Source organism: Capricornis sumatraensis, chromosome 8 (genome assembly GCF_032405125.1).
Source record: "Capricornis sumatraensis isolate serow.1 chromosome 8, serow.2, whole genome shotgun sequence".
NCBI lineage: Eukaryota > Metazoa > Chordata > Mammalia > Artiodactyla > Bovidae > Capricornis > Capricornis sumatraensis.
Window position 1 is genome coordinate 45,024,560 of NC_091076.1, and position 24,506 is coordinate 45,049,065.

The 24,506-nt window shown below is 39.8% G+C and overlaps 1 protein-coding gene across 1 annotated transcript in view; it reads left to right on the forward strand.

Annotated features, from left to right (window-relative positions):
* Positions 1-255: 255 nt before the first annotated feature.
* LOC138083536 (tripartite motif-containing protein 64-like) overlaps positions 256-24,506 on the forward strand; it is a 68,364-nt gene continuing 44,113 nt past the window's right edge. Inside the window, exons 1-4 of the mRNA XM_068977394.1 lie at positions 256-666; positions 1,114-1,209; positions 2,423-2,666; positions 4,862-5,088. Coding sequence (XP_068833495.1) covers positions 256-666; positions 1,114-1,209; positions 2,423-2,666; positions 4,862-5,088 — 978 coding nt within the window. The remainder of the gene's footprint in view (positions 667-1,113; positions 1,210-2,422; positions 2,667-4,861; positions 5,089-24,506) is intronic.

Sequence of the window (24,506 nt, forward strand, 5' to 3'; positions counted from 1 at the left end):
TTTTAGTATGATTGAAATCCTGGTTTATTTTAAACAAAAAAGTTGCTAAGGACTCTTATTGTATTTCATCTTTTGTATAACATTTCAAACCCAAGGTGTATATAGTCACCATTTCTAGGTTTGTTCTTAAGAGGTAAGTAAATAGGGAAATTAGAGTTCAAGACAGGACTTTGTCCAAAGGATTTATTTTTCCTGATGAGGGCAGAAGAAAGACTTTTTCTCTTACACTCTCATATTTCTTTAATTTTCAGAAACATGGATTCAGACACACTGCAGGTCTTCCAGAGGGAACTCACCTGCTCCATCTGCATGAACTGCTTCCTGGACCCCGTCACCATAGACTGTGGGCACAGCTTCTGCCGTCCCTGTCTGAGCCTTTGCTGGGAAGAAGGCCAGACTCCAAGGAGCTGCCCTGAGTGCAGGGGACTATCAGAGAGGCCCGATTTCAAAACCAACATTGCCCTCAAGAGGCTGGCTTCCCTTGCCAGACAGGCCAGAGCTGACCACGACCACAGCTCTGAGGAGCAGATCTGTGTGACACACCAGGAAGCCAAACGCCTCTTCTGTGAAGCTGACCAGACCCTGCTCTGTGGGCCCTGCTCTGAACGCCCCGAGCACGCAGCTCACAGCCACAGTCTAATACACAGGGCTGCTGAGGAGTCCCGGGTAGGTGATACCTCTCGAGCAGTTTGGGATCTAGAGGCTCCTAAGTCAGAGAGGAAGATGAGGATGCTGTGATGGTTTGGGGGTGGAGATAGTGGAGGTGGGGTTTCTGAATGTGGATCCTCACATATAATGTGTCCTTTCAGTGTTGTTGCCCAATTGTCCACACGTTTGGAAATGCAGCATCCCGGGGTGAGTGGCACCAGGGCCACAGGCTTCTGATGGGAGCTTGAGGCTTTCTTAGTCAGGCTATATTAAAGTGTGATACTTATTTTTTTTAGGAAATAGATTCCATTATTGTAAAATTCCCCCAGTTCTCTAGTATTTACTTCTGTGACTTTGATATCCAATATTAGAATCAAATTAGAGTAATGTGGAAAACTGACCACAGCATTCTAGGATGAAATTTATGGTGTCATCTGGGTCACTAATCTCATGGATATTTTGCAGGAGAAACTTATGAAGAGAATGAGAACTTTATGGAAACTGAGAGAAGAAATGAAAATCAGTCTGAATCAGGAAGTTAATAAAACTCAGTCATTTGAGGTAAGAATAAAAATTTTCCTATTTATTTGTATAGACATTGATACAATTCTAGATTTTAGGTCCATTTACGTTCCGATTAAAGGATATTTGTCTCTTCCCTGGAAAAGTAATAGTTTAAAATGACTTACTGGTAATAACAATTAGAACAAGCTAATGCAAGTTGCTTTTCAACAGTGTGTTGAAACAGAGACTTTTCTCTGCAGACAAAGATCTGTATAGTCTAAGGCTATGGTCTTCCCAGTGTTCATGAATGGTTGTGAGAGCTGAACCATAAAGAAGACTGAGCACTGAATAAATTGATGCCTTTGATCTCTGGTGATAGAGGAGACTCCTGAGAGTCCCGTGAACAAGAAAATCAAACCAGTCAATTTTAAGGGAAATCAACCCTGAATACTTGTTGGAAGGACTGATGCTGAAGCTGAAACTCCACTACTTTGGTCATATGATGTGAACAGACAGTTCATTGGAAGAGTCCCTGATGTTGGGAAAGATTGAGGGTAGAAGAAGAGGGTGTCAGAGGATGAGGTGGCTGGACAGCATCACTGATGAAGGATCATGAACTTGGGCAAACTCCAGGAGATGGTGAAGGACAGTGGAGGCTGGCATGCTGCTGTCCATGGGGTCACAAAGAGTCAGACACGACTGGGCAACTGAACCACAACAACAACAAAAATGCAAGTTAGCTCAAAGAAAGCTAGTAAATAGGAAAAGCAAGGCATGAAAAGTATTCCTAGGCCAAATTTTGAAGATTTGAATAAACTTTCTCAAACATGGATAATAAGATGACTTGCACTAAGAGTGACTCTGAAGGAGAAGATAAAAATATAGTATTACCTAGAGGAAAAATAGAGCATATTTTATGAACTGTGGTAGATGGGGTTTATCTCATGAAAGAATATTTATAAAAATCAGGGTAAGGAGCAAGAGAAAAAGAATATTCCAGTAAGAGGGGAAATAATTGGTGGAGTAAGAACCTGAAAAATCCTCCTAGGAAGGGAACCTGGGACCCTTTAGATGGTTTGATTTAAACAGGGAAAGAGAATAGGAATTCAGAGAAAGGACAGACAAGAAGGACCAGCAAATATTCAAGACCATTAGATGTGTGAGGCAGAAAGTTTGTAAAAAAGGTTCTCAATGATATTAGGGAAATAGTATTCAAGGCTTTCTTTTGAATGTGAGCATAATTAATGCTTTGAATCCACGATCTCTTCAGAATTATGTGGCCTTAAGGAAGGCCATGATTACAGTTCAATATCAGAGGATACCTCTGTTGCTTCATGAGGACAAGAAACTTCATCTGGAGGCCCTGGAGCAAGAAGCCAAGGAGATTTGTCAACAACTCAAGGAGAGTGTGTTCAAAATGACTCAACAGGGAGAAATTCTGAGAGAAATGTACAGAGAGCTGACTGAGATGTGCCACAAGCCAGACACGGAACTGCTCCAGGTGAGAAAGAAGGGTCCGTCCTCAGAGAGAGAAACTCTTCTAGATGAGCTGCTGTGACACTGATATGTTACCTCATATACGGTTCCTCTTAGCTGAGGGATGGTACTCCTTGACTCCCATTATATTTCTCAAATCCCTCTCTCATCATACCTTGGTAATCTTTGAAATATTTTTGCCCTTTTCCTAGCTCACATAGGACCAGATTTTCCAATGTGGTCAGGAGTACTATCCAGACAGATGATCCAAAATCAGCAAAATCCTGTGACCAGGGGACAGTTAACTTTCTTGGAGTAAATCTCAATATATGTTCTGCTTAACCCTTATCACTCTCCATTATCTCACACTTCCTGGAGATACTGAGGTTTTGCCAGTTTTCTAAGCAAAATTTTTAGAAATGGTCATCCATTCCAACAGATTCTATAAATCCTTCTTATGGGTCCCTGTTTTGCTTTAATTGATATCATAGATGGTGAGATCTCTTTGGGAGTAGCATGGAATCCTAGATGTGGCTGCATCATTGCACACACTCTTCCTGGCCTCCTTCCTTCCTTAATGTCCTCTGAGGAAGCCCATTATGTATTAGTTTAATCTCTGTTATTAAGATAGCTTCTGACTGTTCCTTAGAAGAGAATTAGAATGTAATATCTTTTCAACAAACAGAAGTAGGAAAGAAGATACAAAGGGACAGAAATTTCATGAATAATCTGGTCTTTTTTTCCTTGCAGTCCTTGGGAAGTGTCCCTTCTTGCAGGAGTGAGTCAGTGCAGCTGCACCTGGCCCAGCCTGTAGTTCCTGAGCTCAGTGTGTGGCCCATGCCTGGACTCATAGACTGGCTCAGACAATTCCAAGGTAACAGGCAGCCCTCTGGTGGGGAGCTGAATGCGTGTCTCTGTTCATGTTCTTTCTGAGACTTTCCTCATTGCCCAACCTGTGGACTTATTTTGGGAACTTTTATAACCAAATTTACCCTTAGAGTAGACTTCCTGTAGCTCAAATGGTAAAGAAACTCACTGCGAGGCAGGAGACCAGGGTTCGATCCCTGGGTTCAGAAGTTCCTCTGGAGAAGGGAATGGCAACCCACTCCAGTATTCTTGCCTGGAAAATTCCATGGACAGAGAAGCCTGACAGGCTACAGTCCATGGGGTCGCAAAGAGTCGGACGTGACTAAGCGACTAACAATACAACCTTATAGTAGAATTAATACACAGTGTTGGGCTGGCCAAATAGTTCTTTTGGCTTTTTGCCATAAGATCTTGAAAGGAAAAAATCTTGGCAAACTCTATGTATATACAGTTGCTTTTTTCCTAGATACCAGTGTTTTTCACATATATATCTGGTATCTAGGGGGAAAAAAGCAAGTAAATAATGGGAAAAGATAATTGGTGTCCAACTGCAGGTTGGCATGCTATCGACTATTTCCTTGAAATTTGTAAGTCTGTCTGTACATTCGGTACTTTCCAAGTTTTAGGGAAGGGAGGTTATCACTGGTTATGAGATATTTGGAGAGTATTAAGTTGGTCTATAAAACGATTTGTAATAAATTCAAATTCAAATTTGTAAAAATTCATATTTTCTGGACATTGAACAAAATCCTCTCTATGATCAAGTTTATTACAAACAAGCATAATATGAAATTATATAAAGTTTATTAGCAAGATTGGCAAAGTAAGCTGGCAACTTATTTTAATAGATTTATGCTTCTTTTGTTTTTCAAGGCATAATAGCAGAAAATTCTCACAAAGAAACCACTTAAAAAATATGACTTTTTAAAAATTTTAATTTAATCTTGAATTCTTTGATGAAAATCCTTGTCAGGAAAAGTGATCACTCTTTTGACGTTATCATTAATATTATATTTATTATTGAACATTTTCTAATGATATGGGCAAATTACCTTTTTTTTCTGATAGTGAATTTTATTTCATTGCCTATTTCAAATGTTCCAGGGAAAACAACGTCCAAAACTAAGCAGTAGGTCTCCTAGATAAAAATCATGTTTTCTCCCATTTGGTCTGGCTCAAATCTTCTTATGAAGACAGACAAGATCTTGGACTGCACTCTTGCATTCCTCATGCTCTCTTGCTGTCCTGCCTCCAAGTTCTATTCATAAGCTAAGAAACTCAGACACTGTATAAAGCTCATGCCAAGCAGGAATTTCAAACACCATTCGTTAATATATAATATAATTTTGTTTCCTTTTTCCTACAGTGTACATTGAGTTGCATAATGAAAGAGTCACTCGTCACTTCCCTGTGTTTGAAGATCTGAGGCGTCTGCTGGCTGGTCCTGATGGTCCTGATGTCAACTACACTCCACCAAGATCTAAATATTTTCTTGCCTGGGGAGCTGAGTCATTCACTTCTGGTCAGCACTACTGGGAGGTGGATGTGGCGGGCTGTTGCACCTGGGCCATTGGACTTTGTAATGACTCCTGGGCAAGGGAAAGTGACCTGGCCCTTGATTCCAAGGGGATTTTTCTACTTCTTTGTATCAAAGAAAACAGTCAGTACAGTCTCTTTACTTCATCCCCACTGTTACCTCAATATGTCAAAAAGCCTCTGGGCCAGGTGGGGATATTCCTGGATTATGATGGTGGAATCCTGAGCTTTTTCAATGTGGCCAATAGTTCCCTCATCTGTAGTTTCCTCTACTGCTCCTTCTCATCACCACTCAAACCATTTCTTTGCTCTAGATACCCATGATCAGAGGTCAAAACTCTGACCCCAGGTGTCAGAAATGTGAATAATTGAGGTTGTTAAGTAAGCGCCCATTTGACTTTCTGAAACTTCACCTTTCTTTATGAAACGCATTGTTTGATTTTTTTAAGTTTGATATGTTAAGTGTATAAATTTATTTCTGTTTTCATGAAATAAAATCTCTCCTGGAATACTGTGCAGTCATTATTCTATGTCCTGTGTGTTCGCTGGTTTCTAGTCTCCCTGGAGATCAAAGAACACCTGTCATGCTTTCCTAGCTTGGTGTAGTAAAGCAAGAACACAGGGTTCTTTTGATTGGCAAACTTGGAATTCTCATCTCCCTGCTATGCATCTCTAACATCATTTTTCTTCATCATGTCTCCGTTTCAAAATCATTATTCACAGATATATTGTTAAAGTTACCAGACTAATTAAAGTCATCTTGTTGGGTAGACTCAGAACATCTTATATTTTTCTTTGCAAAGCTGCTGCTGCTGCTGTTGCTAAGTCGCTTCAGTCGTGTCCGACTCTTAGCGACCCCATGGACTGCAGCCCACCAGGGTCCTCCATCCATGGGATTTTCCAGGCAAGAGTAGTGGAGTGGGGTGCCATTGCCTTCTCCATTTGCAAAGTTAACGGCCTAATATTGGCCATCCCATCCAGTTTACCAATTATAAGAAGGTTTATCTTTTTATGTACAGATAAATTCCATACACATAGCAAAAACATAAGTGTCTTAAATATATCTGACTGAGTTAATAGAGATACTACATCATATATAAAAACATAATCTACAAATTTCAAAAAGCTTATTGAGCTGGAGAAATCTGTCTCCCTGGCTTCAGAGTATACTACAAACTACAGCAATCAGGAGAGTACGGTACTGGCACAAAAAAACAGAAATATAGACCAGTGGAACAGAATAGAACTTCCAGAGAAACCCACACATGTATGATCTATTTATCTTTGACAAAAAGGCAACAGTATAGAATGGAGAAAAGACAGCCTCTTCAGCAAGTGGTGCTGGGAAAACTGGACAAGTATATGTAAAAGAATGAAATGAGAATACTTCCTTTACCATGGACATATGTGCTAAGTCGCTTCAGTCATATCCAACTCTATGGATTGTAGCCCTTAAGGCTCCTCTGTCCATGAGGATTCTCTAGGCAAGAATACTGGAATGGGTTGCCATGTCCTCCTCCAGAGGATCTTAACCCAGGCACCAAACCCACATCACTAATGTCTCCTGCATTGACAGGTGTGTTCTTTGCCACTAGTGCCACCTACAGAAAAATAAACTCAAAATGGATTAAAGACCTAAATGTAAGGTCACACTCCATAAATTTCAGAAGGAAAACATACGCAGAACAGACTTAAATGCAAAGTGCAGCAAAGTCCTTTTCGACCCACCTCCTGGAGTAATGAAAATACAAATATTTTACAAATGAGAGCTGATTAAACTTAAAACTTTGTGCACAGAAACTTCCCTTGTGGTCCAGCATTTGAGAATCCCTATTGCATTCAGGGGATGAGGATTTGATTCCTGTTCAAGGAAGTAAGATTCCCCATGCCTCAGAACAACTAAGTGGGAGCCACAACTCCTGAGCCCACATGCTCTGATGCCTGTGCACCACGACCATTGAGCCTGCAGGCCACAACCAGAGACTCTGTGTGTCGTAATAAAAGATCCTGAATGACGTAAAGGAGATCCCGTATACAGCAACTAAGATTTGGGGGAGCTAAATAAATAAGTAAATATTTTTAAATGTTGTTGTACAGCAAAGAAAACCATAAATAAGACAAAACCACAACCTTGAGAATGGGAGAAAACATTTGCAAATGAAGCAACTGACAAAGGTTTAATGTCTAAAATGTATAAGCAGCACATGCTGCTCCATATCAAATGATGAAACAACCCAATTAATAAATGAATAATTAATATGTGTCTTGGGGTGTTTAGCTTTGGGTTTATCCCATTTGGGACTCTCTGGGATTCATGTACTTGGGTGGCTATTTCCTTCCCCATTTTAGGTAAGTTTTCAACTATTTTCTCCTCAAGTATTTTCTCATGGCCTTTATTTTTGTCTTCTTCTTCTGGGAGTTATATGATTCAAATGTTGGGGCATTTAACATCATCCCAGAGGTCTCTGAGGTTGTCCTCATTTCTTTTAATTCTCCTTTTTTTCCTCTCTGCTTAATTAATGCTGATCAAACGCAAAGAGCAAATATTAAAAGCAGTAAGAGAAAAGCAACAAATAACACACAAGGGGATTCCCATAAGGATAACAGGTGAAAGATTCAATAGAAAGTCTTCAGGCTAGAAGGGAATGGCAGGATATACTTAAAGTGATGAAAGAGAAAAACCTACAACCCAGATTACTATACACAGTAAGGACTTCATTCAAATACGAAGGAGAAATCAAAAGCTTTATGAACAAGCAAAACCTGAGAGAATTCAGCACCACCAAACAAGCTTTTCAATAAATGGTAAAGGATCTTCTCTAGACAGGAAACATAGAAAACATTTATAAACTTGAACCCAAAACCACAAAGTAAATGGCAACAGGATCATACTTATCAATGATTACCTTAGATGTAAATAGGTTGAATGCCCCAAACAAAAGACAAGGACTGGCTGAATACATACAAAACTAAAACCCCTATATATGCTCTCTACAAGAGCCCCACCTCAAAATAAGGGACACATACAGACTGAAAGTGAAGGGCTGGAAAAAGATATTTCACACAAATGGAGACCAAAGAAAGCAAGAGTAGCAATACTCATATCAGATAAAATAGACTTTAAAGTAAAGGCCATGAAAAGAGACAAAGAAAGACAATACATAATGATTAAAGGATCAACCCAAGAAGAAGATAAAACAATTATAAATATATATGCACCCAGCATAGGAGCACTGCAATATGTAAGGCAAATGCTAACAGGTATGAAAGGGGAAATTATCAATAACATAATAATAGTGGGAGACTTTAATACATTACTCACATCTATGGATAGATCAGTTCAGTTCAGATCAGTTCAGTTCAGTTCATTTCAGTCGCTCAGTCGTGTCCAATTCTTTGCAACCCCATGAATCACAGCACGCCAGGCCTCCCTGTCCATCACCAACTCCCAGAGATCACTCAGACTCATGGCTATTGAGTCAGTGATGCCATTCACCCGTCTCATCCTCTGTCGTCCCCTTCTCCTCCTGCCCCCAATCCCTCCCAGCATCAGAGTCTTTTCCAATGAGTCAACTCTTCGCATGAGGTGGCCAAAGTACTGGAGCTTCAGCTTTAGCATCATTCCTTCCAAAGAAATCCCAGGGCTCATCTCCTTCCGAATGGACTGGTTGGATCTCCTTGCAGTCCAAGGGACTCTCAAGAGTCTTCTCCAACACCACAGTTCAGAAGCATCAATTCTTCAGTGCTCAGCCTTCTTCACAGTCCAACTCTTGCATCCATACATGACTACTGGAAAATACATAGCCTTGACTAGACGGACCTTAGTCAGCAAAGTAATGTCCCTGCTTTTGAATATGCTATCTAGGTTGGTCATAACTTTTCTTCCAAGGAGTAAGCGTCTTTTAATTTCATTGCTGCAATCACCATCTCCAGGGATTTTGGACCCCCCCCCACAAAAAAAATAAAGTCTGACACTGTTTCCACTGTTTCCCCATCTATTTCCCATGAAGTGAAGAGACCGGATGCCATGATCTTTGTTTTCTGAATGTTGAGTTTTAAGCCAACTTTTTCATTCTCCACTTTCACTTTCATCACTAAACAGCAAATTAGCAAGGAAACACAAACTTTAAATATACAATGGAACAGTTAGACTTAATTAATATCTATAGGACATTTCACCCCACAACAATGAATCTCACCATTTCTCAAGTGCACACGGAAATTCTCCCAGATAGATCATATCCTGGGCCATAAATCTAGCCTTGGTAAATTCAAAAAAATTAACATCATTTCAAGCGTCTTTTCTGATCACAATGCGGAAAGATTAAATGTCAACTATAGGGGAAAAAAATGACTAAAAATACAAACATATGGAGGCTAAAAAACATGCTTCTGAATAACCAACAAATCACAAAAGAAATTAAAATATGCACAGAAACAAATGAAAATGAAAGCATGACAATCCAAAACCTATGGGATTCAGTAAAAGCAGTGCTAAGGGAAAGGTTCATAGCAATGCAAGCTTACCTCAATAAACAAGAGAAAAATCAAATAAATAACCATACTTTACACCTAAAGCAACTAGAACAAAAAAGCACTAAAGAACCCCAGGGTTAGTAGAAAGAAAGAAATCATACAAATTAGGGCAGAAATAAATGAAAAGAAACAAAGGAGACTATAGAAAAATCAACAAAACTAAAAGCTGGTCCTTTGTGAAGATAGATAAAATAGACAAACCATTAGCCAGATTCATCAGGAAACAAAGGGAGAAGATTAAAATTTAAAAAAAAATAGAAAAGAAAATGGAGAAATCACAACAAACACAGAAATACAAAGGATAAGAGACTACTATTAGCAACTATATGCCAATAAAATTGACAACTTTGAAGAAATGGACAAATTCTTAGAAAAGTATAATCTTCCAAAACTGAACCAGGAAGAAATAGAAAATCTTAACAGATGCATCACAAGCACCGAAATTGAAACTGTAATCAAAAATCTTCCAACAAACAAAAGCCCAGGACCAGATGATTTCACAGGTGAAATTTACCAAAAATTTAGAAAAGAGCTAACAACTATCTTATTCAAACTCTTCCAGAAAATTGCAGAGGAAGGTAAACTTCCAAACTCATTCTATGAGGCCACCATCACCCTAATACTAAAACCAGATAAAGATGCCACAAAAAAAGAAAACTACAGGCCAATATCGCTGATGAACATAGATGCAAAAATCCTCAACTAAATTCTAGCAAACAGAATCCAACAACATATTAAAAAGATCATACATCATGACCAAGTGGGCTTTACCCCAGGGAAGCAAGGATTCTTCAATATTCACAGTCAATCAATGTGATACTCCACATTAACAAATTGAAAGATAAAAACCATATGATTATCTCAATAGATGCAGAGAAAGCCTTTGACAAAATTCAACATCCATTTATGATAAAAAAAAAAAACCCTCCAGAAAGCAGGCATAGAAGGAACATACCTCAACATAATAGAAGCCATGTATGATAAACCCACAGCAAACATTATCCTCAATGGGGAAAAATTGAAAGCATTTCACCTAAAGTCAGCAATAAGACGAGGATGCCCACTCTCACGACTACTACTCAACCTAGTTTTGGAAGTTTTAGCAACAGCAATCAGAGAAGAAAAAGTAAGAAGAGGAATTCAGATTCAAAAAGAAGTGAAATTCTCACTGTTTCCAGATGACATGATCCTCTACGTAGAAAACCCTAAAGACACAACCAGAAAATTACTAGGGCTGATTAATGAATATAGTAGAGTTGCAGGATATAAAAGTAACATACAGAAATCCCTTACATTCCCATACACTAACAATGAGAAAACAGAAAGAGAAATTAAGGAAACAATTTCATTCACCATTACAACAAAAATAATAAAATATTTAGGAATAAATCTACCCAAAGAAACAAAAGACCTTTATACAGAAAATTACAAAACACTGATGAAAGAAATCAAGGAATGACACAAATAGATGGAGAAATGTACCATGTTTACGGATCAGAAAAACCAATATAGTGAAAATGAGTATACTACCCAGAGCAATCTATAGCTTCAGTGAAATCCCTGTCAAGCTACCAATATTTTTCAGAGAACTAGAACAAATAATTTCACAATTTGTGTGGAAATACAAAAAACCTCGAATAGCCAAAGCAATCTTGAGAAAGAAGAATGGAACTGGAGGAATCAACCTGCCTGACTTCAGGCTATACTACAAAGCTACAGTCATCAAGACAGTATGGTACTGGCACAAAGACAGAAACATAGATCAATGGAACAAAATAGAAAGCCCAGAGATAAATCCACACACCTATGGACACCTTATCTTTGACAAAGGAGGCAAGAATATACAATGGAGAAAAGACAATCTCTTTAACAAGCGGTGCTGGGAATACTGGTTAACCACTTGTAAAAGAATGAAACTAGAACACTTTCTAACACCACACACAAAAATAAACTCTTCAAAATGGATTAAAGATCTAAACGTAAGACCAGAAACTATAAAACTCCTAGAGGAAAACATAGGAAGAACACTCTCTGACATAAATCACAGCAGGATCCTCTATGACCCACCTCCCAGAATACTGGAAATAAAAGCAAAAATAAATAAATGGGATTTAATTAAACTTGAAAGCTTCTGCACAACACAGGGAACTATAAGCAAGGTGAAAAGACAGCCTTCAGAATGGGAGAAAATAATAGCGAATGAAGCAGCTGACAAATAATTATTCTCAAAAATATACAAGCAGCTCATGTGGCTCAATACCAGAAAAATAAATGACTCAATCAAAAAATGGGCCAAAGAATTAAACAGACATTTCTCCAAAGAAGACATACAGATGGCTAGCAAACACATCAAAAGATCCTCAACATCACTCATTATCAGAGAAATGCAAATCAAAACCACAATGAGGTACCATCTCCTGCTGGTCACAATGGCTGCTATCAAAAAGTCTACAAAAAATAAATGCTGGAGAGGGTGCAGGGGAAAGGGAACCCTCTTACACTGTTGGTGGGAATACAAACTAGTACAGCTACTATGGAGAACAGTGTGGAGATTCCTTAAAAAATTGTAAATAGAACTGCCATATGACCCAGCAATCCCACTGCTAGGCATACACACTGAGGAAATCAGAATTGAAAGAGACATGTATACCCCAATGTTCATCACAGCACTGTTTACATAGCTAGTAATATCATTTAGTATAAATACTCACCACCTATGTATCTTCTGTGGCAAATCATCTGTTTGAATTTCATACCCAAAATTTATTGGTAACGCTGAAGAAGCTGAAATTGAACAGTTCTATGAAGAACTACAAGACCTTTTAGAACTAACACCCCCAAAAATGTCCTTTTCATTATAGGGGACTGGAATGCAAAAGTAGGTATCAGGAAACACCTGGAGTTACAGGCATATTTGGCCTTGGAGTACAGAATGAAGCAGGGCAAATGCTAATAGAGTTTTGCCAAGAGAACGCACTGGTCATAGCAAACACCCTCTTCCAACAACACAAGAGAAGGCTCTACACATGGACATCACCAGATGGTCAACATCGAAATTAGATTGATTATATTCTTTGCACCAAGGATGGAGAAGCTAGATACAGTCAGCAAAAACAAGACCAGGAGCTGACTGTGGCTCAGATCATGAACTTCTTATTGCCAAATTCAGACTTAAATTGAAAAAAGTAGGGAAAACCACTAGACAATTCAGGTATGACTTAAGTCAAATCCCTTATGATTGTACAGTGAAAGTGAGAAATAGATTTAAGGGCCTAGATCTTAAAGACAGAGTGCCTGATGAACTATGGAGTGCCTGTGCCATTGTACAGGAGACAGGGATTAAGACCATCCCTATGGAAAAGAAATGCAAAAAAGGAAAACGGCTGTCTGAAGAGGCCCTACAGATAGCTGTGAAAAGAAAAGTGAAAAGCAAAGGAGAAAAGGAAAGATATTCCCATCTGAATGCAGAGTTCCAAAGAATAGCAAGGAGGGATTAAAAAAAAAAAATTTTTCCTCAGTGATCAGTGCAAAGGAATAGAGGAAAAGAACAAAATGGGAAAGACTAGAGATCTCTTCAAGAAAATCAGAGATACCAGGGAACATTTCATGCAAAGATTGGCTCGATAAAGGACAGAAATGGTATGGACCTAACAGAAGCAGAAGATATTAAGAAGAGGTGGCAAGAATACACAGAAGAATTGTACAAACATATCTTCATGACCCAGATAATCATGATGTTGTGATCACTCACCTGGAGCCAGACATCCTGGAGTGTGAAGTAAAGAGGGCCTTAGAAAGCATCACTAAAAACAAAGCTAGTCGAGTTGATGGAATTCCAGTTGAGCTATTTCAAATCCTGAAAGATGATGCTGTGAAAGTGCTGCACTCAATATGCCAGCAAATTTGGAAAACTCAGTAGTGGCCACAGGACTGGAAATGGTCAGTTTTCATTCCAATCCCAAAGAAAAGCAATGCCAAAGAATGCTCAAACTACCGCATAATTGCACTCATCTCACATGCTAGTAAAGTAATGCTCAAAATTCTCCAAGCAAGGCTTCTGCAATACATGAACCATGAAGTTCCAGATGTTCAAGCTGGTTTGAGAAAAGGCAGAGGAACCAGAGATCTAATTGCCAACATCCGCTGGATCAGGGAATAAACAAGAGAGTTCCAGAAAAACATCTATTTCTGCTTTACTGACTTTGCCAAAGCTTTTCACTGTGTGGATCACAATAAACTGTGGATAATTCTGAAAGAGATGGGAATACCAGGCCACTGGACCTGCCTCTTCAGAAACCTGTATGCAGGCCAGGAAGCAACATTTAGAACTGGACATGGAACAGACTGGTTCCAAATAGGAAAAAGAGTCAGTCAAGGCTGTATATTGTCACCCTGCTTGTTTAACTTATATGCAGAGTACATCACGAGAAACGTTGGACTGGAAGAAGCACAAGCTAGAACCAGGATTGCCAGGAGAAATATCAGTAACCTCAGATATGCAGACGACACCACCCTTATGGCAGAAAGTGAAGAGGAACTAAAAAGCCTCTTGACGAAAGTGAAAGAGGAGAATGAAAAAATTGGCTCAAAGCTCAACATTTAGAAAATGAAGATTATGGCATCTGGTCCTATCACTTCATGAGAAATAGATGGAGAAAAAGTGGAAACAGTGTCAGACTTTATTTTTGGGGGCTCCAAAATCACTGCAGATGGTGATTGCAGCCATGAAATTAAAAGACGCTTACTCCTTGGAAGGAAAGTTATGACTAACCTAGACAGCATATTCAAAAGCAGAGACATTAATTTGCCAACAAAGTTCTGTCTAGTCAAGGCTATGGGTTTTCCAGTAGTCATGTATGGATGTGAGAGTTGGGCAGTGAAGAAATCTGAGCACCGAAGAATTGATGCTTTTGAACTGTGGCATTGGAGAAGACTCTTGAGAGTCCCTTGGACTGCAAAGAGATCCAACCAGTCCATCCTAAAGGAGATCAGTCCTGGGCGTTCATTGGAAGGACTGATGCTGAAGCTGAAACTCCAATACTTTGGCCACCTCATGCAAAGAGCTGACTCATTGGAAACAACCCTAATGCTGGGAGGGATTGGGGGCAGGAGGAGAAGGGGATGACAGAGGGTTAGATGGCTGGATGGCATCACCAACTCGATGGATGTGGGTTTGGTTAGACTCGGGGAGTTGATGATGGACAGGGAGGCCTGGCATGCTGCGATTCACGGGGTCGCAAAGAGTCGAACACGACTGAGCAACTGGACTGAACTGAATCATAAACTGATTTAAAAAAAAAAACACAGCTAGCTGTACATTTTAAGATTCAAATATATAGAATTCTTCAGGTATGTAGGCTAATTTTGCTCAAGTAGTAGTAAGAGAGGGAAGAACCTCTGAGAGTAGGGTCAGTGGAAGCAGACAAATAGAGAAAATTTAAAGAGGTTCTCTATGAATGAAATAAGTTCATCTGACAAATGTGCATGAGTCACAGAATATGAGAAAAAGTTTTGATGAATTGTTTTCTGGTTACTGTGTATTTGTAAACACCGTGACAAAGCCTGTGGTGCCCAAACGAGGAACACTTGCAGGAATCCTTTCATAGGAAAGACTCAGTATTGCTGCCGACGTGCAGGCATGTGAACCCAAACTCATTTCAGGAGCCTACACTGGATGATGAACAGGCTCAACCACCTTGTCTGAACGTACAGCAATACACAGGTCACAATTTTTCTGTGCCATGAAAAGTAATCCGAGTAATGTAGCCATGGTCTTCCTCTCTTTGTAATCTCAGACTTGTTATATTTTTGCATTGTGAATAGGTATTGTTTCTTCTGCAGATTTTCTGATAGTTCCTGAGAATTATATTAATATTTTTCCAGTCAGAACTCCCATGAAGTCTTAGCCTCTTTTATTCCAGAAAGATTCGAGGTAGAACCTCTTCTGTGAGAGACAATTTTATTTCTGAAATGGATTTTACTAGACTCTCCCTTTTGTTTCCACAGTATAAATTTCCTAACAGTATAAAATCACCAACTACAAATGCAAGCTGTCTGACAATTTGAGAAGCTGGAGCTAGAGACATGACCATCAAGATGCAGCTTTGCCAATCTTGAGAAAGAAGAATGGAAATGGAGGAATCAACCTGCCTGACTTCAGGCTCTACTACAAAGCTACAGTCATCAAGACAGTATGGTACTGGCACAAAGACAGAAACATAGATCAATGGAACAAAATAGAAAGCCCAGAGATAAATCCACACACCTATGGACACCTTATCTTTGACAAAGGAGGCAAGAATATACAATGAAGAAAAGACAATCTCTTTAACAAGTGGTGCTGGGAAAACTGGTCAACCACTTGTAAAAGAACGAAACTAGATCACTTTCTAACACTGCACACAAAAATAAACTCAAAACGGATTAAAGATCTAAATGTAAGACCAGAAACTATAAAACTCCTAGAGGAAAACATAGGCAAAACACTCTCAGACATAAATCACAGCAGGATCCTCTATGATCCACCTCCCAGAATTCTGGAAATAAAAGCAAAAATAAACAAATGGGATCTAATTAAAATTAAAAGCTTCTGCACAACAAAGGAAAATATAAGCAAGGTGAAAAGACAGCCTTCTGAATGGGAGAAAATAATAGCAAATGAAGCAACTGACAAACAACTAATCTCAAAAATATACAAGCAACTTATGCAGCTCAATTCCAGAAAAATAAACGACCCAGTCAAAAAATGGGCCAAAGAACTAAATAGACATTTCTCCAAAGAAGACACACGGATGGCTAACAAACACATGAAAAGATGCTCAACATCACTCATTATCAGAGCAATGCAAATCAAAACCACAATGAGGTACCACTTCACACCAGTCAGAATGGCTGCGATCCAAAAATCTGCAAGCAATAAATGCTGGAGAGGGTGTGGAGAAAAGGGAACCCTCCTACACTGTTGGTGGGAATGCAAACTAGTACAGCCATTATGGAGAACAGTTTGGAGATTCCTTAAAAAATTGCAAATAGAACTACCTTATGACCCAGCAATCCCACTGCTGGGCATACACACCGAGGAAACAAGAATTGAAAGAGACACATGTACCCCAATGTTCATCGCAGCACTGTTTATAATAGCCAGGACATGGAAACAACCTAGATGTCCCTCAGCAGATGAATGGATAAGAAAGCTGTGGTACATATACACAATGGAGTATTACTCAGCTGTTAAAAAGAATTCATTTGAATCAGTTCTGATGAGATGGATGAAACTGGAGCCGATTATACAGAGTGAAGAAAGCCAGAAAGGAAAACACCAATACAGTATACTAACACATATGTATGGAATTTAGAAAGATGGCAATGACGACCCTGTATGCAAGACAGGAAAAAAGACACAGCTGTGTATAACGGACTTTTGGACTCAGAGGGAGAGGGAGGGGGTGGGATGATTTGGGAGAATGGCATTCTATCATGTATACTATCATGTAAGAATTGAATCGCCAGTCTATGTCTGACGTAGGATACAGCATGCTTGGGGCTGGTGCATGGGGATGACCCACAGAGATGTTATGGGGAGGGAGGTGGGAGGGGGATTCATGTTTGGGAACACATGTAAGAATTAAAGATTTTAAAATTAAAAAAAAAAAAAGTAACTACTGAAATAAATAAATAAATAAACTTGATCCCAAATCCTTGAATAATAAATAAATCAGAATCTGGAGACCTTACAGGTCTTGAACATGAAAAAAAAAAAAATCATAGTACGATCCTCTATGACCCACCTTCCAGAGTAATAGAAATAAAAGCAAAAATAAACAAATGGGACCTAATTAAACTTGAAAGCTTCTGCACAACACAGGGAACTATAAGCAAGGTGAAAAACAGCCTTCAGAATGGGAGAAAACAATAACAAATGAAACAACTGACAAAGAATTAATCTCAAAAATTTACAAGCAACTCCTGCAGCTCAATTTCAGAAAAATAAGCCACCCAATCAAAAAATGGGCCAAAGAACTAAACAGACATTTCTCCAAAGAAGACGTACAGATGGCTAGCAAACACATGAAAAGATGCTCAACATCACTCATTATCAGAGAAATGCAAATCAAAACCACAATGAGATACCATCTCAGGCTTGTCAGAATGGCTGATATTAAAAAGTCTGCAAACAATAAATGACAGAGAGAGTGTTGAGAAAAAGGAACCCTCTTACACTGTTGGTGGGAATGCAAACTAGTACACCCACTATGGAGACAGTTTTTGCTTAAAAAACTGGAAATAGAACTACCATACGACCCAGCAATCCCACTGCTGGGCATACACACTGAGGAAACCAGAATTGAAAGAGACACGTGTACCTCAATGTTCTTTGCAGTGCTGTTTACAATAGCCAGGATATGGAACCAACCTGGATGTCCATCAGCAGATGAATGGATAAGAAAGCTGTGTTACATATATGCAATGGAATATTACTCAACTACTAAAAAGAATGCATTTGAATCAGTTCTAAAGAGGTGGATGAAACTGGAGCCTATTATAAGAGTGAAATAATTTAGAAAGAAAACCACCAATACGGTATATTAACACATATATATGGAACTTATAAAGATGGTAATGATGACCATATATGCAAGATAAGAAAAGAGACACAAATGGAGAGAACAGACTTTTGGACTCTGTGGGAGAAGTCAAGGGTGGGCTGTTTTGAGACAATAGCATTGAAACATATATATTATCATATGTGAAATAGATTGCCAGCCCAGGTTCAGTGCATGAGACAGGGTGCTCAGGGCTGGTGCATTGAGATGACCCTGAGAGATGGGATGGGGAGGGAGGTGAAAAGGAGGGTCAGGATGGGTAACACAGGTACACCCATGTACCCCATGGTTTTTATGGCAAAAGCCAGCACAATATTGTAAAGCAACTAGCTTCCAATTAAAAAAAAAGATGCAACTTTATATTCTAGAAGATCTGTAAGAGGAACCAAGATCTTCATTTCTATGCAAACATTCCTGCCGTGAGCTTCCGGCATGTGTTAGGATTGCTGGTGAAGAAAGACTGCACACTGAATGAATCCAAAGACATAGTTCTTGTGTGTGAAGAAGGATATTCCCACAATATTTTGACCACCTTCCAAAGCTTTCTCCTTACATAGATGACTTCTAGGCAGGGTTGGTGTTTCTTGATGTTGAAGGTAGAGGTGTCTGGAGGTAGAGGTAGCAGCCTTGAATGCTGCTAAAGTTTCCCACATACTCAGATGAGTCTTTCAGTTTCTCTGTCTGGTTTTCTTGTAAACTAGACACAAATTGTTGAGGAATAAATCAGAAACCTGACAGTGGCTTATGAAACCCGTATCTGAGGTCGTCCTTCTTAGCTGAAAGAAATAAGTAATATTTTATGATTGTTTAAGATATCTTCCCTAGAGGGAAAAAAGACATGGGAATGTTATAGTAGACAAAGATTCTGTAGGTCTTCATTGGCTTAACTGTTGCCAGGGGAGAAGCTTTTCTTCCTGTTGGGTTCTGCGGTCTTTGGAGGACTTGAGGGCGCCCTCTCCTGGCTTCCTGCCTCTATGTCATCCATAGTAGGTTTTCACACCAAACTATAAACTGGGTTTTCAAGAAACATTCTCAAATTTCCTGAACTCTCATGGCAATAGCTTTTAACCCCAAAGAAAAGTGAAAGTGTTAGTCTCTCAGTCATATCCGACTCTTTGCTGCTGCTGCTGCTGCTAAGTCGCTTCAGTCGTGTCCGACTCTATGCGACCCCATAGACAGCAGCGTGCCAGGCTTTCCTGTCCCTCACCATTTCCTAGAGTTTGCCCATGTTCATGTCCATTGAATTAGTGATGCTATTCGACCGTCTCATCCTCTGTCAAACTCTTCTCCTCCTGCCCTCAGTCTTTCCCAGCATCAGGGTCTTTGCCAATGAGTTGGCTTTTCACATTAGGTGGCCAAATTACTGGAGCTTCAGCACCAGTCCTTCCAGTGAATACTCAGAGTTGATTTCTTCCTTTGGGGACTGACTGGTTTGATCTCCTTGTCCAAAGGACTCTCAAGAGTCTTCTCCAGCACCACGGTTCAAAAGTGAACACTTTCTAACACCATACACAAATATAAACTCAAAATGGATTAAAGATCTAAACGTAAGACCAGAAACTATAAAACTCCTAGAGGAGAACATAGGCAAAACACTCTCCGACATACATCACAGCAGGATCCTCTATGACCCACCTCCCAGAATACTGGAAATAAAAGCAAAAATAAACAAATGGGATCTAATTAAAATTAAAAGCTTCTGCACAACAAAGGAAACTACAAGCAAGGTGAAAAGACAGCCTTCGGAGGAAATATACAAACAACTCCTACAGCTCAATTCCAGAAAAATAAATGACTCAACCAAAAAATGTGCCAAAGAACTAAATAGACATTTCTCCAAAGAAGACATACAGATGCCTAACAAACACATGAAAAGATGCTCAACATCACTCATTATCAGAGAAATGCAAATCAAGACCACAATGAGGTACCATTTAACACCATTCAGAATGGCTGCGATCCGAAAATCTACAAGCAATAAATGCTGGAGAGGGTGTGGCATAAAGGGAACCCTCTTACACTGTTGGTGGGAATGCAAACTAGTACAGACACTATGGAGAGCAGTGTGGAGATTCCTTAAAAAACTGGAAATAGAACTGCCTTATGACCCAGCAATCCCACTGCTGGGCATACACACTGAGGAAACCAGAATTGAAAGAGACACGTGTACCCCAATGTTCATTGCAGCACTGTTTATAATAGCTAGGACATGGAAGCAATCTAGATGTCCATCAGCAGATGAATGGATAAGAAAGCTGTGGTACATACACACAATGGAGCATTACTCAGCCATTAAAAAGAATACATTTGAATCAGTTCTAATGAGGTGGATGAAACTGGAAGCTATTATACAGAGTGAAGTAAGCCAGAAAGAAAAACACCAATACAGTATACTAACACATATATATCACATATATATAGAATTTAGAAAGATGGTAATGATAACCCTCTTTGCAAGACAGCAAAAGAGACACAGATGTATAGAACAGTCTTTTGGACTCTGTGGGAGAGGGAGAGGGTGGGGTGATTTGGGAGAATGGCATTGAAACATGCATAATATCATATAAGAAATGAATCGCCAATCTAGGTTCAATGCAGGATACAGGATGCTTGGGGCTGGTGCACTGGGATGACCCAGAGAGATGGTATGGGGAGGGAAGTGGGAGGGGGTTCAGGATTGGGAACACGTGTATACCCGTGGTGGATTCATGTTGATGTATGGCAAAACCAATACAGTACTGTAAAGTAGAATTTAAAAAAAAAGAAAAAAATAATAATAAAATAAAAGTTTAGCTATAGAGACTTTTTACAAAAATTATTTCTTCATTTAAAAAATCTCAAAAACAAAACATCAAAAGCATTTATTTTGCTCATAAATGCACCCTGTGGGCAAGGCATGGGAAATAATAGCTGGTCTTGGCTCCACTCAGCTAAGGTAGCTTAAAGGCTAAGGTATATAGGTATCTGAAAGCTTGCTCACTCACACATCTCTCAGTTGCTCTTACTAGCCACTAAGACTTTCACCAGGGCTGTCAACAGAAATACAGACACACAACCCTTTGTTTAACTTGGGCTTCTTTACAACACGTTGGTTGTGTTCCAGCGGTGAGTATCCCAAGAGAGAGGCAAGCAGAAGTTGTGTAATTTTTAGATCTAGCCTTGGAGGCTTCATAGTATCATATCTGCTGTACTCTTTAGCTCAAAGCACATATAACCCCTTCTGAGTTGAAAGGGAGAAAATGCACTCCTTGTCATGATTGTTGGTTTGACAAAGATTTTAAGAGCTTTAAAGACCAAAAATATTGCTGTGAATATTTTCAGAAAATGAAGTCTACCATAAATGCTCCTTTTACTTCATCCACATATAAGTAATAAAAATGACATCCACAAAATAGTAATCAAACATTCTTTTTAATGAATTGACAGTGCAAAAGTCAACTTGTTTGTCTAGCTCAGTTTCAGTTCAGTCGCTAAGTCGTGTCCGACTCTTTGCGACCCCATGGATCACAGCACGCCAGGCCTCCCTGTCCATCACCAACTCCCGGAGTTCACTCAGACTCAAGTCCATCGAGTCAGTGATGCCATCCAGCCATCTCATCCTCGGTCGTCTCCTTCTCCTCCTGCCCCCAACCCTCCCAGTATCAGAGTCTTTTCCAATGAGTCAACTCTTCGCATGAAGTGGCCAAAGTACTGGAGTTTCAGCTTTAGCATCATTCCTTCCAAAGAAATTCCAGGGCTCATCTCCTTCAGAATGGACCTGTTGGATCTCCTTGCAGTCCAAGGGACTCTCAAGAGTCTTCTCCAACACCACAGTTCAAAAGCATCAATTCTTTGACGCTCAGCCTTCATCACAGTCCAACTCTCACATCCATACATGACAATTAATGAATTGACAGTACAAAAGTCAACTTGTTTGTCTAGCTCAGATAATATGAAATCAATTATCTTATAATTGCTAAGTTATTAATCTGATATTTTAAGCTCCATGAGAGCAGGAAATGACTGCTTTGCTTAAGCATTTTATCTCCAACACCTGGTGGGATTCTGGCCTTAATCAAATAAATGTTTAAATTTTCTAAGTAAAGGAATATATAAGTGAATAAACTTTATATTAAAAGTCACTACTTCCTATGTAACTCATTCCCACTGTCTTTTCCACATGTTTATATTTTAGAATCTTAATACCAACTTTAATTATCAATATATGCTTTAGCATGATCCACACAAATATAGTGATAATTCAAAGTTCTTGAGGATTATAATCTTGCCAAGGTGGGTGTACAGTCAGGCCACCCAAGATGGCTGTTCTCTTGCGCTTTGTCCATCCCCTGCCAGTCCAGTGCCTGCTTCAGCTACACCTTACTCACAGGACCGACCTTCTATGTACTTGCCTCAGGCCCCAGCTAATGACTGTTCTACCCTTTGGTGGTGGTTTAGTCACTAAGTCATGTCCCACTCTTGTGACACCATGGAGTGTAGCTCACCAGACTCCTCTGTCCATGGGATTTCCCAAGCAAGAATATTGGAGTTTGTTGCCATTTTTGTCTCCAGGGGATCTACCTGACCCGGGGATCTACCTGACCCGGGGATCAAACCCCCATCTCCTGCATTGCAGGTGGTCTCCTGCATTGCAGGCTGATTCTTTACTGGGAGCCACCAGGGAAGCCCATTTTAACCTTTAGATCAGAACATTTCCACCTGGAGGGCTTATCAAAGAGGCAGTGGTGGGCCTGAGCCTCTCTTGGTTTCCCTGGTAACTGATGAGCTAACCTGATGTCAATTTCCCCTATAACTGGCCACCGCCACCTCCCTCTCCCCTGGAATGAAGACTGCTGCCACCTCCTGCTGGCTGCCCAGGGCATGCTGTGGATGTTGCTCCAGGGCCTTGCTTCTGTCAATGCCGGCCGGCTGTTTCTTCAGTGTTGAATCTGGGCAAGTACAGACCTGAGGAGTGCAGCCTGACCGGGGTTGGGGGGTGGATGTTAATACCCAGTGGTATTTTCCCTACTTCCTAAGAAAAAAAACCAGCCATCTGAAATTAGAGCTATTTTTTAATATGTTTATTTGACTGTGCCAGTTCTTAGCTGTGGCACATGGGATATTTGATCTTCACTGTGGCTGAGCGATCTTCTGTTACTGCATGCGGGATCTAGTTCCCTGACCAGGGATGGAACCTGGGCCCCCTGCACTGGGAGCTGAAGTCTTAGCCATGGGACCACCAGGGAAGTCCCAGAGCAATTTTTTAAAAATCAGATACAATATCAAAGTTTGAACTGCTCTTTAAAAAAATTACCTACCTTCTTGCAGTGACTAAAATACACCCAGGAGTCAATTCAGTCACCGTGAAAACAATTTTCAAATCCTTTTGAAACATTATGTGTATTTGTAATTTACTTCAAATATATGCAAATATAGAAGACTTAAGGAAACCTCAGTCTATTAGTCATGCACTCCTTTTATGGTCTCTGCACGAATACCTAGTCTCTGTTGAATGGGCCTGTTTCCTTCTCTCTGTCCTTCACCTCAGTGGAAACATGGAAACTGACCAAACCTGATTTCTAACATAGGAAAAAAATTTCTTTTGTTGCTCATAAAATAGCTCATGCTTTGATTACATCACATGTTACATTGTATGTATTGGGGGACTTACATGTCTGGACTACTGTCATTAGTTGTAAGATTAGTGAATGGTTTACTTTGAAGTTCTGCATGAAGTTTCATTTGCTAATCAATGAATGCTTAATCTAGTTTCCTAAATCAAGGAGGCTTGTCAGTTTCAATTCCCTTCAATAATATTTCTTGCTAACAAGGATGAAATTACATTGTAGGGGAATGTGGAGGACCCTGTGATAAGCTTTAGGATGCTTTCCTTTTTTGTGTGTGTGTGTGTGTAGATATATGTTTTTATTTCTTTGGGGTATATACCTAGGAGTCAAGAGGCTTTATATGGTTGTATTTAAAATTTACTTTTTCCCAGTTTCATTGTGGAACAGATTAGAAGAGCTCCTCATGCTGTCATGGTAGACTGATTTAATTTTGAATATGCAGAGTTTGGGATGCTTGTTATTTATCTAGGTGGAGAGCCTGAGCAAGCAGAAAGAAATATGGAACTGGTAGTCAAGGAATGTGGAAGAGAATGTAGTCATGTGAATTTCCTATAGCTCCTGCTGCTACTCCTAAGTGCTTTAGTCGTGTCCACCTCTTTGTGACCCCATGGACTGTAGCCTGCCAGGCTCCTCAGTCCATGGGATTCTCCATCCAACAGTACTGGAAGGGGTTGTCATGTCCTCCTCCAGGGAATTTTCCCAACCCAGAGATCGAACCTGTGTCTCTGGC